This window comes from Salvelinus alpinus, chromosome 1 (assembly GCF_045679555.1).
Source record: "Salvelinus alpinus chromosome 1, SLU_Salpinus.1, whole genome shotgun sequence".
In the NCBI taxonomy this organism is placed as follows: Eukaryota; Metazoa; Chordata; class Actinopteri; order Salmoniformes; family Salmonidae; genus Salvelinus; species Salvelinus alpinus.
Genome location: NC_092086.1, coordinates 94,459,500 through 94,474,800, shown reverse-complemented (window position 1 = coordinate 94,474,800; position 15,301 = coordinate 94,459,500). Strand labels below are relative to the sequence as shown.

The 15,301-nt window shown below is 45.7% G+C and overlaps 1 protein-coding gene across 17 annotated transcripts in view; it reads left to right on the top strand.

Annotated features, from left to right (window-relative positions):
* LOC139535283 (RNA-binding protein Musashi homolog 2) overlaps positions 1-15,301 on the top strand; it is a 355,126-nt gene that overhangs the window by 319,412 nt on the left and 20,413 nt on the right. For 11 of the 17 annotated variants that reach the window (XR_011667097.1, XR_011667098.1, XM_071334639.1 and 8 more), the window contains one exon: positions 5,850-5,969. Coding sequence is in view for 15 of the 17 variants with exons in the window: in XM_071334639.1 (XP_071190740.1) it covers positions 5,850-5,969 (120 nt within the window). In the remaining 2 variants the exon portion in view is untranslated. The remainder of the gene's footprint in view (positions 1-5,849; positions 5,970-15,301) is intronic. The other 6 variants (XM_071334680.1, XM_071334689.1, XM_071334624.1 and 3 more) reach the window with 1 other exon arrangement.

Here is a 15,301-nt window from a genome sequence, read left to right as displayed (position 1 = left end):
GCTTGAAAGGGCTGGTAACTGTGACAGCATGGAATTCAAAGGAGGCGATAGACAGATGGGTCAGGGGAGAAAGAGAGAATGTCCACTTGGGAGAGATGAGGATCCCAGTGCCACCACCCCGCTGACCAGAAGCTCTCGGGGTGTGCGAGAACACGTGGGCAGACGAGGAGAGAGCAGTAGGAGTAGCAGTGTTATCAGTGGTAATCCATGTTTCCGTCAGTGCCAAGAAGTCGAGGGACTGGAGGGACGCATAGGCTGAGATGAACTCTGCCTTGTTGGCCGCAGATCGGCAGTTCCAGAGGCTGCCGGAGACCTGGAACTCCACGTGGGTCGTGCGCGCTGGAACCACCAGGTTAGGGTAGCGGCGGCCACGCGGTGTGAAGCGTTTGTATGGTCTGTGCAGAGAGGAGAGAAGAGGGATAGACAGACACATAGTTGACAGGCTACAGAAGAGGCTACGCTAATGCAAAGGAGATTAGAATGACAAGTGGACTACACGTCTCGAATGTTCAGAAAGTTAAGCTTACGTTGCAAAAATAAAATAAAATCTTATTGACTAAAATGATATAGTACTGCTGGCGGTGAAGTAGGCTGGCTAGCAGTGGCTGCGTTGTTGACTTTGTTTGAAAGTGTAGCTGGCTAGGTAACCTCTAACTGGCTAGGTAACCTCGACAATTTCTCAAAACTACACAATTATCTTGGATACAAGGACAGCAAAGACAACTATGTAGCTAGCTAACACTACGCTAATCAAGTCGTTCCGTTGTAATGTAAGTTGTAATGTGAGTTTCTACAGTGCTGCTATTCGGTAGAAGTTGGCTAGCTAGCAGTGTTAGCTAGCAGTGTTGACTAGGTAGGAGAACGGCAGCGCGGCGGACGAAAATAGCTGGCTAGCTAACCGAATAATTACTCTAAACTACTCTAAGCTACACAATTATCTTAGATACAAAGATAGCAAAGACAACTATGTAGCTAGCTAACACTACACTAATCAAGTCGTTCCGTTGTAATGTAATCGTTTCTGCAGTGCTGCTATTCGGTGGCTAGCTGGCTAGCTAGCAGTGTTGACTACGTTACGTTACGTTACGACGAAAATAGCTGGCTAGCGAACCTCAATAACTACACAATTATCTTTGATACAAAGACGGCTATGTAGCTAGCTAAGATCAAACAAATCAAACCGTTGTACTGTAATGAAAATGTAATGAAAATGTAATGAAAATGAAATGGTAATACTACCTGGGGAGCGAAGCGGACTACTCGCTCCAAACCACAGTGATACACTGTGGAGAGAGCTGGGAGGAGATACACCGTAGCTGTTACTGTGAATGACCTCTCTCAAAGGAAGGTAAGAGAAACTCACGATTTGTTTCTCTTAATCTCGTTTTTTACTGGATATCAATGGCAGCTTTGTGGTTATGAATAGATGACTTACCCCATGTTGTTTTGAATTAGTTGAAGACAAAAATGATGACAACGTCTGAGTGCTCAAAGAGAGGAAGTGTATACTGCAGGGCTGCTGTGAGTCTAATCAGTGCTTCTGTCTGACTCTTCTGTTGAAGTGGAGCGAATGCCTGTGCTCTCAGCCGAAGCAGAGAGGATAGAGGACAGCGCTGAGGACAGGTCCCCAGAGGCCCCCTCGGGCCCCCAGTCCATAAACAGATGTGTCCTTGTCCCCAGTCCCCACTGAGAGAGCGCAGCCACTCAAGTGGCAAAGCAGGTCCAAACAATAGTGACAAATGTAAAGCTAAATATTGGCTTTATCTTCTCAGTAATAAAAGGCCCATGAAATTGATTTAATGCTGCAGTGCCTCTCGTGGGCAGCTTCTTACCGCCTGAACACAAAACAAAGAGCCGCAGCGATCTATTAATTAACCCACCTAATCCTGAAAAGTTAATCTCTCTCCACAACTTTGCCTGCCACTAACTTTGAAGCCACAGGGTCAAATGGCAGGGAGGGGAAGATACAGTACTTAGTAAAACAGAGCGAGAAAGAGAAAAGAGTGTTGACTCCAGCAAAGGGCTCTTCTGCACGGCAACAGCGGGGCTGGCGTTTGTGGAGAGGCAGGGATGCGTAACCGTCATTAAGCATAACATCCGAGCTGAGTTGTGTTTTTCTGAAGAGATTAAAGAGAGGTGTAGAATATAAAAAGTGATGTTTGAATCAGGGCCGTCTTAGACTTGAGGGAAATGGGGACTGATTGTGAAAAGCTTTCCGTCTATCTGCTTCTCAGTGTTAGAGGCGTCACTACAGACCCTGGTTAGATTTCAGGCTGTATCACAACGTGTTTGGGTGTCCCACAGGGCGGCGCACTAAGGTTTAAAAACTCTAAGGTTGAAAAAAGTTTTGGTTGGAGGATTCTGCATTTCCTGCTTATTTCCTTCTGTTTCTGTGAATCTTCCAACTGGGATTTCTTGAAATTGAAAACCTGGGAATTTTGGGGAAGTTACCAGAATTTTGCAACCCTACCCATCACACACTCCCGTCTCTGAGCTGTGAGCTATTTTTCCTGTAACGGCAGGTCTTTGCTTCTCGCCCACCTTACGGTCCCAGCACGACGGCACCTCTCACCAACGTTCTCGCTCATGCTCACATTGTGTCTGCAGAGGTGTGAGTTACATAAAACCAATGTGTTTTTCTCCTCTGCGGTTCCTCTGACCTGCCCTCTTGCCTCCTCCCACCTCCCCTTGCCTCACCCTCATCAGTCTTTTTGTGAGCCCCTCTGGGCAGAACTGTAGGGGGACGCTGGCCCAGAAATAGGTCACACCTTGGTGGTCTTCTCACCTCGACAGTATCAGAAAAACACTCTCGACTTCCTCCGGAGAGGGCTCAACACTTCCCCTGTGTGTCTGTCCAGCTGCTTGTCAGCCCAACACACACAGTACACAAACACAGAATACAACACATAGAGAACACAGAACATATCACACACAACCCAACACAGAACACACACACATAACACAGAACACTTTCTGTTTTGAAAAGATCAAGACCACATCTCTCTGGCTGACTAGCTGGCAGGGTAATTAGGAGATTGAATGTTCTCGTTAACAGTACGTTCCTGTCAGGATAATGTGGGCTGTTTGATTATGCAAAAGCATATTAGGGCCAGAGTGAAGAGTCAGGCTAGTCGTCAGGCCTAATGACATGCCATTCCTCTGTGTGAGAGAGGGTGGGGAGGGGAGGGGAGGGGAGAGAGGAGCAGCCATCTCTGGTGTCAGGCCCTGGGCATGGACGAGTCTCTGTCAGGCAGAGATGGGTGTGTTCATTAGAGAGAGAGAGACTGCACTGTAATTACATCAATGCTCTAAAAGAGGCATAGACACACTGACTCCACTTGTTGCTTTAATTGCACACTGTAATGATGCTGGTATTAGTTAAATTGTTAGAGAAATGCACCGGTATACTGAGTAAATCAGTGGAAGTCCTAATCGGTGTATTTGAACACCATTTTAACATATTAACAGATTGGCTCGGAAAGTCACAGTAAAACAACAAATGCAAATGTTCTTGCAATGAGTATTGATTGGATATGAACATGACAGTGAGAAGGATAGTTTCCAACCCCCCACAAAATGTCAAGGCTCAATTTGAGTGTCTGAAAATATATTGATACCTTCACTCATGCATTCAAGTGGCCGAAGCTGAACCATTATTTTATTTTTTTTTATCCGTTATTTTACCAGGTAAGTTGACTGAGAACACGTTCTCATTTGCAGCAACGACCTGGGGAATAGTTACAGGGGAGAGGAGGGGGATGAATGAGCCAATTGTAAACTGGGGATTATTAGGTGACCGTGATGGTTGAGGGCCAGATTGGGAATTTAGCCAACCATACACTAAAACAAAAAGGTTCTTGGAGTATCCTTTAGGGGTTCTTCAAATTGAAACTGTGGGGAAACCCTATAAGTTCAAAGAACCCCTTTTAATGGGTCCTCGAAAAACCTTTTTGAATAACTTTTTGGGTTGATTATTTGTGTAAATGTGATATATTTTTTTATAGTTTTTTTATTAAATTAGCTAAATCATTTTTTATTTTTTTTTGCTTTGTTATTATTTGGTATTGTTTCTAGATTGATGAGGGAAAAAACAATATAATACATTTTAGAATAAGGCTGTAACGTAACAAAATGTGGAAAAAGTCAAGGGGTCTGAATACAGACACAACAAATGAGCAGTTCAGTCATCAGCACCCAGTACAGCTAGCCTTGAACATATTCTTATAGCCTACACATTCTTACCTCATTGTTGATTGATATCCATCGAATTGTGTCCATTTTCTGTTTCAGAAAGATTGCCATAAATATGTAAAGATAGATAGTATCATCATAAAACAATATCAATTTAGATCATACAAGTGACAAACCTTACCTTAAATTGAGGAGATCTTTACATTTTTCAGTTAAGTACCTGCAACTGCTGTCCTTTAAAATCCAAATGTTTCAGTTGGGCAGTTAGGTTCCTGCAAGAACCCCCACCAACTAAGGAGGTTCCTCGTTGAACCCCACCTCCTATGGGGTTCTTGGAAGAACCTTTTGGGGTCCATTTTCAGTGCCAAGAACACTAAGATTCTTTGAAGAACTTTGCAGATCTTAGAAGAACCGTTGTTGAACCCTTCATTTTTAGAGTGTAGCAACTGGTAACTTCTGGGGCCAGAAGAAAATACAGGGGACACATTACAGAACCACACCTCCCAGAGAGCAATGCTGTAAAGCTCTAAAGAAGCTGGTCTCTCCCCAGAGTAAAGCCGTTGACATCCCCTCCACTACACCCAGCTGAGATAGTCTCCCCACGCTAAATGGAAATATGGCAATATGGCACAGAGAGCCTCCACCAAGTGGAGCTCACTCGCTGCTGCTAACTCAATTAAGAGGCATGCACAACTGGGCCTGATCGAAACGATAGTGAGCGTTTTAAGGCGCCCTAATTATTTAATTTGAGTAAATGATTGTGCCGCCCCCCCCCCCCCCTGTCAGTTTATCCACAGTGTGACCGGCCCAGCCCCCGGCCCAGCACAGCGTGTGTGTGTGCTGATAATTAGGCGAGTGAAGGCTCAGCATGGAAGAGAGGACCTCCCGCCTACCCTAACCTCTCACAAGATACAGTGTGTGTGAGTGAGTGATTGCATATGTGTGTGTGTGTGCACATACATGTGTGTGTGTGCACATACATGCATGTCTATCTATGTGTATGTGCGTATGCACGCATCTTCACAAGTGTACCTCGCTCTCACTCTCTTTCTCTCTCTGTATAAATGGGAAGGATGTTTGTCTCTCTCTTTGTGTCTCTCTCTCTCCCTCTCTCTCTCTGTATAAATGGGAAGGCTGTTTGTCTCTCTCTCTGTGTCTCTCTCTCTGTGTCTCTCTCTCTCCCTTTCTCTCTCTGTGTAAATGGGAAGGCTGTTTGTCTCGCTCTGTGTCTCTCCCTGTCTCTCTCCCTCTCTCTCTCTGTATAAATGGGAAGGCTGTTTGTCTCTCTCTGTGTCTCTCTCTCCCTCTCTCTATCTCTCTGTATAAATGGGAAGGCTATTTGTCTCTCTCTGTGTGTCTCTCTCTCCCTCTCTCTCTGTATAAATGGGAGGCTGTTTGTCTCTCTCTGTCTCTCTCTCTCCCTCTCTCTATCTCTCTGTATAAATGGGAAGGCTATTTGTCTCTCTCTGTGTCTCTCTCTCCCTCTTTCTCTCCCTCTCTATCTCTCTGTATAAATGGGAAGGCTATGTAAGTCAGATCCCAGAGCGTGTCGATAGAACACTAGAACACTGTGATGATCTCCTGTGGAGCAGCCTCTGGGTTCAACTAGCTTAGTCTGGGATGACAGTGAGTGACATGTTTCCTCTGTGTGCCCACAGGCTTCCCGGCGACGGCGTACGGACCAGTGGCGGCAGCGGCGGTGGCAGCAGCGCGTGGCTCAGGTAGGGGGGCCCGAGGAAAAGGCGGCTACATGGCATACCCGCAGAACACAGGACCAGGTAAACTCTGCTCTGTCCGTGTTCTGTGTGGCTGCTGCTCCCTCCAGCTTCTCCCGCTCCTCTGCTTCTCCTTAGCACACCCATGGAAACATGCTTTATGTAGTCCACACACATTGGAGCCCTCAACACTTCTTCCCCAATCCTAACACTTTGTCTAAGAATGACTCGCCAAAATATTTGGGTGTTTAGGACATAAAGTAGCTCAATCGATTTCGACCAAATTAGAAATGAGTGGCTGAATTCAACTTTTGTGTAGTTCTTCATTGGCGATGTGATGCGATATGTCTGCCTTAGCCTTCGGTGACTAACACTGCTCCTCCAACCATAAAACCTGGAGACATCCACTCACTGTACACACACATAGCACTGATTGGTTAGCTAACAATGTACACACACACACTTCTCCCTGTTTCTCACTCGTCATTGATTCACCAGTCAGCTACATTAACAGATCTGGCTCTGTCCTTCTCAATAACACTAAAGCAATCAATAGCACTGAATAACAACCTTGGTGTCTGAAATTGACAGGCAGCATCCAAGCTCTAGGGAAGACTGGTTTTCTTAATCGGACTCAGGTCATCTGTCTCTGAGTTCTACAGTACCTCCCGTTGGTGGAGCCTCTGATATATGTGCTCGTGGTCCTGCAGTATGATCATGTCAATGTAAGCCTCAAAGTCCTGATGGAAACGGTTTGGAACTATATCCTGACCCATCAATACACTCAAGCGCGTTCACCCACACACACACCCATTCACTTCAGCGCAGGGAACACAGGAAGCCAGTCAGATGTTCTTTCTCTCCAATCAGGCCTCTTCAAAACAAGCAATCTGCCAGAGAATGAGGAAGTTTGAGATGCAGGGGGCCCATCATGTACTGCTGTCAGATTGTAACACAACTCTGGGTTGTCTGATAGGGGATGTATAAGGGGGAGGTGAGGACAGAGGTGTAGTGAGGTAAATGTTGACCTCACAGGTCTGCTGCAGACTAGGTAATGAGGAGCCATAGGGGACTGTCTCAGCTCTGAGGTTCCAGACACCTGCAGCCCCGTAGTTTACTGCACACATTTTACATTTACATTTGAGTCATTTAGCAGATGCTCTTATCCAGAGGGACTTACAGGAGCAACTAGGGGTAAGGGCCTTACTCAAGGGCACATTGACAGATTTTTCACCTCGTCAGCTTGGGGATTCGAACCAGCGATCTTTAGGTTACTGGCCCAACGCTCTTAACCACTATGTTTCCTGTCACACGCACGCACACACACACACATGGTAGATAAACAGGGTTGGGTGCTGAGGAAGACGCAGCATGTTTAAACGTGACCTTCGTCTCAGCTAATCTCCCGCCCGTCTCCTCTCCGAGCTGCAGCGCCGTGCTGTGCCAGGGTGGACGGGTGCATCTCATTACCGCCCCGCCGCGCTCCTATTTACCCATACGCTTAACATCCCACCGAGCGAGCCTTATACCCCTGCCTCTGTCTTCTCTTCGCCACGTGGCTGGCTGCTCACTGGCGTCCCTGCCTGCTCCGCAGAGAGCCAAGGGTAAGTGAAAGACAGTCCCCTATCTCCAACACGGGGCTGTGTCACCCTTTTCTCCTCTCTGGCTCTGACAGCCCACGGCTTAATTACAGCGGACAGATGGACACCGCGCTCACATGACCTCCCTCTCCATGACAGGACAGTGCTGCTGCTGATGACGGAGGGGGTTTGTACTCCTCCGTGAGGCCCTTTTATTTACTCTCTGACTAAAGTAATCCCTAGGACTGGCCTCGCTATCACGCCATAACAATTTAGCCCTGAATGACAAGAGTGGAGTCAGAATGTTACTCCATGTCTCCCTTCCCAGTGTTTGTCCTTCTGTGCGAATGTAATAGATGAGGAGCCTCTATTACGGAGGTCATCTGAGAAAATATTAGAGGATGGACATATCGAATAGGGATGGCTGTTTGACAGTCACTGATGAATGACAAATCCTGGAGAAGTTATTGCTTTGTTGGTTTATTACTGGGATATAATCCATAGAGTTTATCAGTGAGGAGACAAAAGCAGTTGTTATTGATGGATTCTCTGTGGCCCTGTCATTCCTATGGACAGAGTGATTGATCAGGAAATCTAGGGTCTGGTGCACTCTGACTCGCGCCTCTGATCCTCCAATAGAAGGAGATCACTCATCGGAGTGCTGTCTTTTAGATTGCCTCGTCATCACTTTGGTCCTTATTGGAGGTGTGCTGTGCTTTTCAACTTGTTGCTTTAGTTTCAAACAGTATTCTATGGGAGATTTCCACAGCCCCATAACTCTGCATTACAGAGTAGCAAATAAACATCCTGCAATACAATACCTTTGAATGCAGAGTGGCAATATTGTTTCTGTTGCATCAGCCCCATCATGCACCTCTCTCCTAGAACTGAGGAGCTGCGTGAATGTCATGTCAGCCTGGGGTTTAGGGCTTGTTGCCCTTCCCCTCTGATCTCCCCTCCTCCATCGCCTCGGTCCCACTCAACAGAGATATTTCTGCCTGCTCTGTCTCTCCTTCGGGCCCTTTCAGCTCCCTCCAGAGGAATGAGCTCTTATTATGTGCATCGGAAATGAGTGGGATGTTTCAGAGTCTCAGATGAGATGGCCGCTTCTTTTCTCAAGGCCTCCGCCTGTAAACCTGCATCGTGCATCGATCGCCATGGAATTTCTGCTGCCGAGCTCATTAGGGCCGAGGATGCTCTTTTGAGCTTTTATCTTCTTTTTTTATTTTTTCTTCTTTATGTTTTGCTTACTCTACCTCTTAACTGTTAACTCTCTATCTCTCTCTCTTTTGCCTTTCTCTCTCTCTCTCTCTCTCTCTCTCTCTCTCTCTCTCTCTCTCTCATTTTCTGCCTCCCCTTCTATCTCTCATCCTCACCCTTTCTCTCTCTCCCTGTCTCTCTCCCTGACTCTCTCCCTGTCTCTCTCCCTGACTCTCTCCCTGTCTCTCTTTCTGTCTCTCTCCCTGTCTCACCCCTGTCTCTCTCCCCGTCTCTCGCTACCTTTCTCTGTCTATCTCTCTCTCTCTACCTTTTCCTGTTTCGCTCTCTCTCTCTCGCTACCTTTCCCTGTCTCGCTCTCTCTCTCTACCTTTTCCTGTTTCGCTCTCTCTCTCTCGCTACCTTTCCCTGTCTCGCTCTCTCTCTCTACCTTTCCCTGTCTCGCTCTCTCTCTCTCTCTCTACCTTTTCCTGTTTCGCTCTCTCTCTCTCACTACTTTTCCCTGTCTCGCTCTCTCTCTCTCTACCTTTCCCTCTCTCTCTCTCTACCTTTCCCTGTCTCACTCTCTCTCACTCTCTCTCTCTACATTTCCCTGTCTCGCTCACCTCTCTCTCTCTACCTTTCCCTTTCTCGCTCTTCCTCTCTCTTTACCTTTCCCTGTCCTTGTCTCTCTCTACATTTCCCTGTCCTTCTCTCTCTCTCTACCTTTCCCTGTCCTCTCTCTCTCTACCGTTCCCTGTCCTTCTCTCTCTCTCTACCTTTCCCTGTTCTTCTCTCTCTCTCTACCTTTCCCTGTTCTTCTCTCTCTCTCTACATTTCCCTGTTCTTCTCGCTCTCTCTCTTTCCCTGTCCTTCTCTCTCTCTACCTTTCCCTGTCCTTCTCTCTCTCACTACCTTTCCCTGTTCTTCTCTCTCTCTCTCTACCTTTCCCTGTTCTCTCTCTCTCTACCTTTCCCTGTTCTTCTCTCTCTCTCTCTACCTTTCCCTGTTCTTCTCTCTCTCTCTACCTTTCCCTGTCCTGCTCTCTCTCTCTACCTTTCCCTGTCATTCTCTCACCCCTCTTTTTTCTTCTCTGTCTGCCACACCCTCCCTCCCCTGTGAGTAAGTGGATGTCAGTAAGACTCAGTGGGAGCGGATCAGTCTCGTCAGCTGAAGAGACTCATTACATGTCCGGTTCTCCTGGCCAACAGTCCCTTGGTACACAATAAGTGCATTGTGCTGAAGGTTAACGTGGCTTTAGTTCCCTCCAATATTATTTCTGGAATAAGCACATCTCTCAGGGCCTTTTCTATGGCCAATCAATGCTGTCTTTAGGCCCCCAATGACCTGTGAAACACTGAGGATATGCTTTAATGTGACCTTTCCCACTGCACAGTGCACAGTATAATGCTTTGGTAGTCATATTTCTATGCCTGAAATGGACCCCATACTGTATAATAGTGCTATTAAGCAGCACCTGCTAGTGTAACATGTTGTTTTCTGAGGGAATTAAACAGTGAAATAGGTTTAAAATGTCCCTGCTTTCACAAGCAGGGATGTGTTGTTTTCAACATACACAATTTACACTCTGCAACATTGTTTTTGAAAGAAAGGCACATTTTCTGTCCATTAAAATAACATAAAATTGATCAGAAATACAGTGTAGACATTGTTAATGTTGTAAATGACTATTGCAGCTGGAAACAGCAGATTTTATATGGAATATCTACATAGGCGTACAGAGGCCTATTATCAGCAACCATCACTCCTGTGTTCCAATGGTACGTTGTGTTAGCTAATCCAAGTTTATAATTTGAAAAGGCTAATTGATCATTAGAAAACCCTTTTGCAATTATGTTAGCACAGCTGAAAACTGTTGTCTGATTAAAGAAGCAATAAAACTGGCCTTCTTTAGACTAGTTGAGTATCTGGAGCATCAGCATTTGTGGGTTCGATTACAGGCTCAAAATGGCCAGAAACAAACAACTTTCTTCTGAAACTCATCAGTCTATTCTTGTTCTGAGAAATGAAGGCTATTCCATGCGAGAAGTTGCCAAGAAACTGAAGATCTCGTATAACGCTGTGTACTACTCCCTTCACAGAACAGCGCAAACTGGCTCTAACCAGAATAGAAAGAGTAGTAGGAGGCCCCGGTGCACAACTGAGCAAGAGGACAAGTACATTAGAGTGTCTAGTTTGAGAAACAGACACCTCACAAGTCCTCAACTGGCAGTTTCATTAAATGGTACCCGCAAAACACCAGTCTCAACGTCAACAGTGAAGAAGCGACTCCGGGATTCTGGCAGTTTTCAACTGTCTAGGGTTTTTGTAGATCTAGTTTTTTTTGTAAGTCTAGGTAATTGTAGGTCTATGGTGACCTGAATTGGTTCCCAATCAGAGGCAGCTGTTTATTGTTGTCTCTGATTGGGGATCCTATTTAGGTTGTAATTTTCCCTTTTGGTTTGGTGGGTTCTTGTCTATGTGTAGTTGCCTGTTAGCACTCTTTGTATAGCTTCACGTTCGTTTTGTTACTTTGTTAGTTTGTTTTGTGTTCCTTCTTCATTAAAAGAAGAATGTATGCATATCACGCTGCGCCTTGGTCTCCTCAATACGACGAACGTGACATTATTTCAGCTTTTATTTCTTTCCACATTCCCAGTGGGTCAGAAGTTTACATACACTCAATTGGTATTTGGTAGCATTGCCTTTAAATTGTTTAACTTGGGGCAAACGTTTCGGGTAGCCTTCCACAAGCTTCTTCCCACAATAAGTTGGGTGAATTTTGTCCCCTTCCTCCCGACAGAGCTAGTGTAACAGTCAGGTTTGTATGCCTCCTTGCTCGCACACGCTTTTTGAGTTCTGCCAACACATTTTCTATAGGATTTAGGTCAGAGCTGTGTGATGGTCACTCCAATACCTTGACTGTGTTGTCCTTAAGCCATTTTGCCACAACTTTGGAAGTATGCTTGGGGTCATTGTCCATTTGGAAGACCCATTTGCGACCAAACTTTAACTTCCTGACTGATGTCTTGAGATGTTGCTTCAATATATCCACATAATTGTCCTCCCTCATGATGCCATCTATTTTGTGAAGTGCACCAGTCCCTCCTGCAGCAAATCACCCCCACAACATGATGCTGCCACCCCCATGCTGCACGGTTGGGATTGTGTTCTTCAGCTTGCAAGCATCCCCCTTTTTCCTCCAAATAGAAACGTTGGTCATTATGGCCAAACAGTTCTATTTTTGTTTCATCAGACCAGAGGACATTTCTCCAAAAAGTACGATCTTTGTCCCCATGTGCAGTTGCAAACCATAGTCTGGCTTTTTTATGGTGGTTTTGGAGCAGTGGCTTCTTCCTTGCTGAGCGGCCATTCAGGTTATGTCGATATAGGACTCGTTTTACTGTGGATATAGATACTTTTGTACCTGTTTCCTCCAGCATCTTCACAAGGTCCTTTGCTGTTGTTCTGGGATTGATTTGCACTTTTTGCATCAAAGTATGTTAATCTCTAGGAGACAGAACGTGTCTCCTTCCTGAGCAGTATGACGGCTGCGTGGTCCCATGGTGTTTATACTTGCGTACTATTGTTTGTACAGAAGAACGTGGTGCCTTCAGGCGTTTGGAAATGGCTCCCAAGAAAGAAACCAGACTTGTGGAGGTCTACAATCTTTTTTTCTGAGGTCTTGGCTGATTTCTTTTGATTTTCCCATGATGTCAAGCAAAGAGGCACTGAGTTTGAAGGTAGGCCTTGAAATACATCCACAGTTACACCTCCAATTGACTCAAATGATGTCAATTAGCCTATCAGAAGCTTCTAAAGCCATGACATATTTTTTTCTGGAATTTTCCAAGCTGTTTAAAGGCACAGTCGACTTAGTGTATGTAAACTTCTGACCCACTAGAATTGTGATACAGTGAAATAATCTGTAAACAATTGCTGGTAAAAGTACTTGTCATGCACAAAGTAGATGTCCAAAATTACTTGCCAAAACTATAGTTGATTAGCAAGACATTTGTGGAGTGGTTGAAAAACGAGTTCATAATGTCTCCAACATAAGTGTATGTAAACTTCCTACTTCAGCTGTAGATAACATACCATTTTTTCCATTTATGTTTGGTTTGATCATTTCTACCATGTGATTCATATCCCCAGGGAAACTGTTATCCTATGGTTCTATTCTGCCTTAAAGAGAAACAGGAGGTTCTTATGTAGATGGGGTTTTCAGTATTCTCCTCCACTGAACCCTGGCTGTTTTGTTTTCCACTGATGAACCCACAGCTTGCTTGAAGAGGGAAATCATTTGGCACATTTTGACACATTATCTGAGATCATTATCCATTTCCTCCCAACAAGCTCTGTGATCCTGGGAAGTGCCCCAGAGGAGTCTGGGATTGGCTGCGTTCGCTGGGCTAAATTAATCTGGCTCCCCGGGCCCCACGGGTGCTCAGGTCCGTCCGTTCGCCCCAGATGCTGCTCCGCTTAGCTTAGCTCAGCGACGAGCCCAGAAGAGCATCACATGTCCTGGGTATAGCATGCCAAACCAATCCATGTGACAGTGTTTTCCCCCAGTTTGACTGGGGCCCAGGGAGAAGATGTGACACTTTGGGGATGGCAAGGCGTCCCTATCCCCTTCTCGCCTGCTCCTGTCCTGTCCCAGTGCAGTTGCTCACACAGCTGTGGCTGGCAGATGTTCAGGGGTCACTGGGGAGAAGTCCCTGGCGGTTGATCCATGCTGAGCCTCTCCCAATGGGCTTCAGGCAGGCTTGAGTCATGGCCTCACTCACTTTGGTTTCAGTGGAAGTTGGAGCAACTTATGAATATGAATAGCTATACCTTATAAACCACTAGTCACTCATAAACACTCATTAACACTAAACAAAACCCTTGTCAAAATGTGAATGTTGTGTTGTTAGGACAGTATAGGACCAGAACTGTTCTAGTGTTCCATAGATCTCCTGACTCACACCTGCAGGAGGGAAAGTAGCCCAGTCACACATCACATTGTCACATGGCTGATTAGACGCCTGTCATTCACTATCAGACAACATTAAAAACGGTTATTTTCCTGTGATGAGGCACTTTTGGAAGCTATCAGTGTTTGAAAAAGGATTGCGAGAGGAAGAAAGAGAGAAAGAATGAAAGCCTAAAGGAGAACAAAGGCCTGGGTATGGGCTAGCAAATGCAGGAATAAATCATCTGTTAAAATTCATTAGCCAAGCCTCTCTGAGCATAAAATGACAAGACATTAAATATGTATTATTTATGAAATGCCGCTGTCTTTGAAAAGGGGGTCTAGTGCTGTTAATTAGTCACCCATTCAGTCAGAAAATACTATTTCAAATGGAAAGTGAAAGCTAGTCTCGGCAGCCCAGAAAGCGGCAGTTTTTTATTTTTTTAAATGGCATCGATGGAAATAAAGTAGCTAATTACAGTTGCTGTGAAATTCAAAGCTAATTTGGGAAGCCGTATGACAAGTATATTGACGTCCTCTGCGGTGTGATGTGTGCTTATAGCCACCAAGGAATTCAGAGGGGGCAGGGGAGAGGGAGGGATGATTGGGAGCAAACATTTCTCTAGGTGTGTGAGTGTGCACGCGCCAGTGACAGCGTGTGTGTGTGTGTGTGTGCGCACATCTGTGACGGTGTGTGCATGCATGTGTGTGTGTGTATTAATGTGTGTGGGAGTGTTTGTGTGTATTTTGGGGAATTCAGTGTCAGTGTCAGGATAATCACAGACTTGAGCACTCTTAAACACCTCGTCCTCTCTCTAAAGTGGTTGAGGAAATATCCCCTACATTTTACCATGAACATGATAGGCTTCTTTGTCTGTTTTCTTCAAAGAGATTAGTAAAGTAGCAAGTTTCAAGGCAGTGGTTTAGAATCGCTCCTTAGAGGCAGTCATCTGGCAAAGTGGAAATGAGACAGGAGCATATATCTACTTGAAGAAAGCCACCCTCGTGATGCAGTATGCTATGAGAGATGCAGCCTCTCCAACCCTGGGCAGTAAGTTCTGAGCTGGCCGACGAGAGCTGCCCACTCCCACCCCAGCAGCCCCTGGCCAGTGGGAAAGAGGGAGAGAGAGAGGGAGAAGAGAGGGATAATTATCAGTATAAATGGAGCTCGGCGAACGATTCGCACTGCTGGGCCGCCTGATCTGGTCGCCAAGGCAACCTCAACCTGCTAATTTGTTTTGTAGATGAGTAATTACATCCAATTAGACCAGTGTGGGGAGAAAAAGAAAGTCCAAAGAAGGGGCCATTGTTCCAGTTAGATGGTATGAATATTAATAATGGGATGGTCTCAAGCTCATAACAGATATGATCGGTGATGCTGCTGCAGCTGTGGGGGCCTAATGCCCAGCCTACCTGAGACATCACTCTACAGAGATGATGATCTATCGATGCGTGCGTGCGTGTGTGTGTAAGAGTGTGTGCGTGTCCCCTCCACTGACCCCATGTCCAGTTTAAACTCCTCAGTGTAGGGTTCTAGTGCACATCTCTGAGGTAGTGCACAGGTGTCTGAGCATCCACCTTTACCTAACCATGAAAGACCAAGGAAAGACGTATTACACTGGAGCACAAAGTGTCCTCCTCAGTTGAACAGTCACGTACTGTTA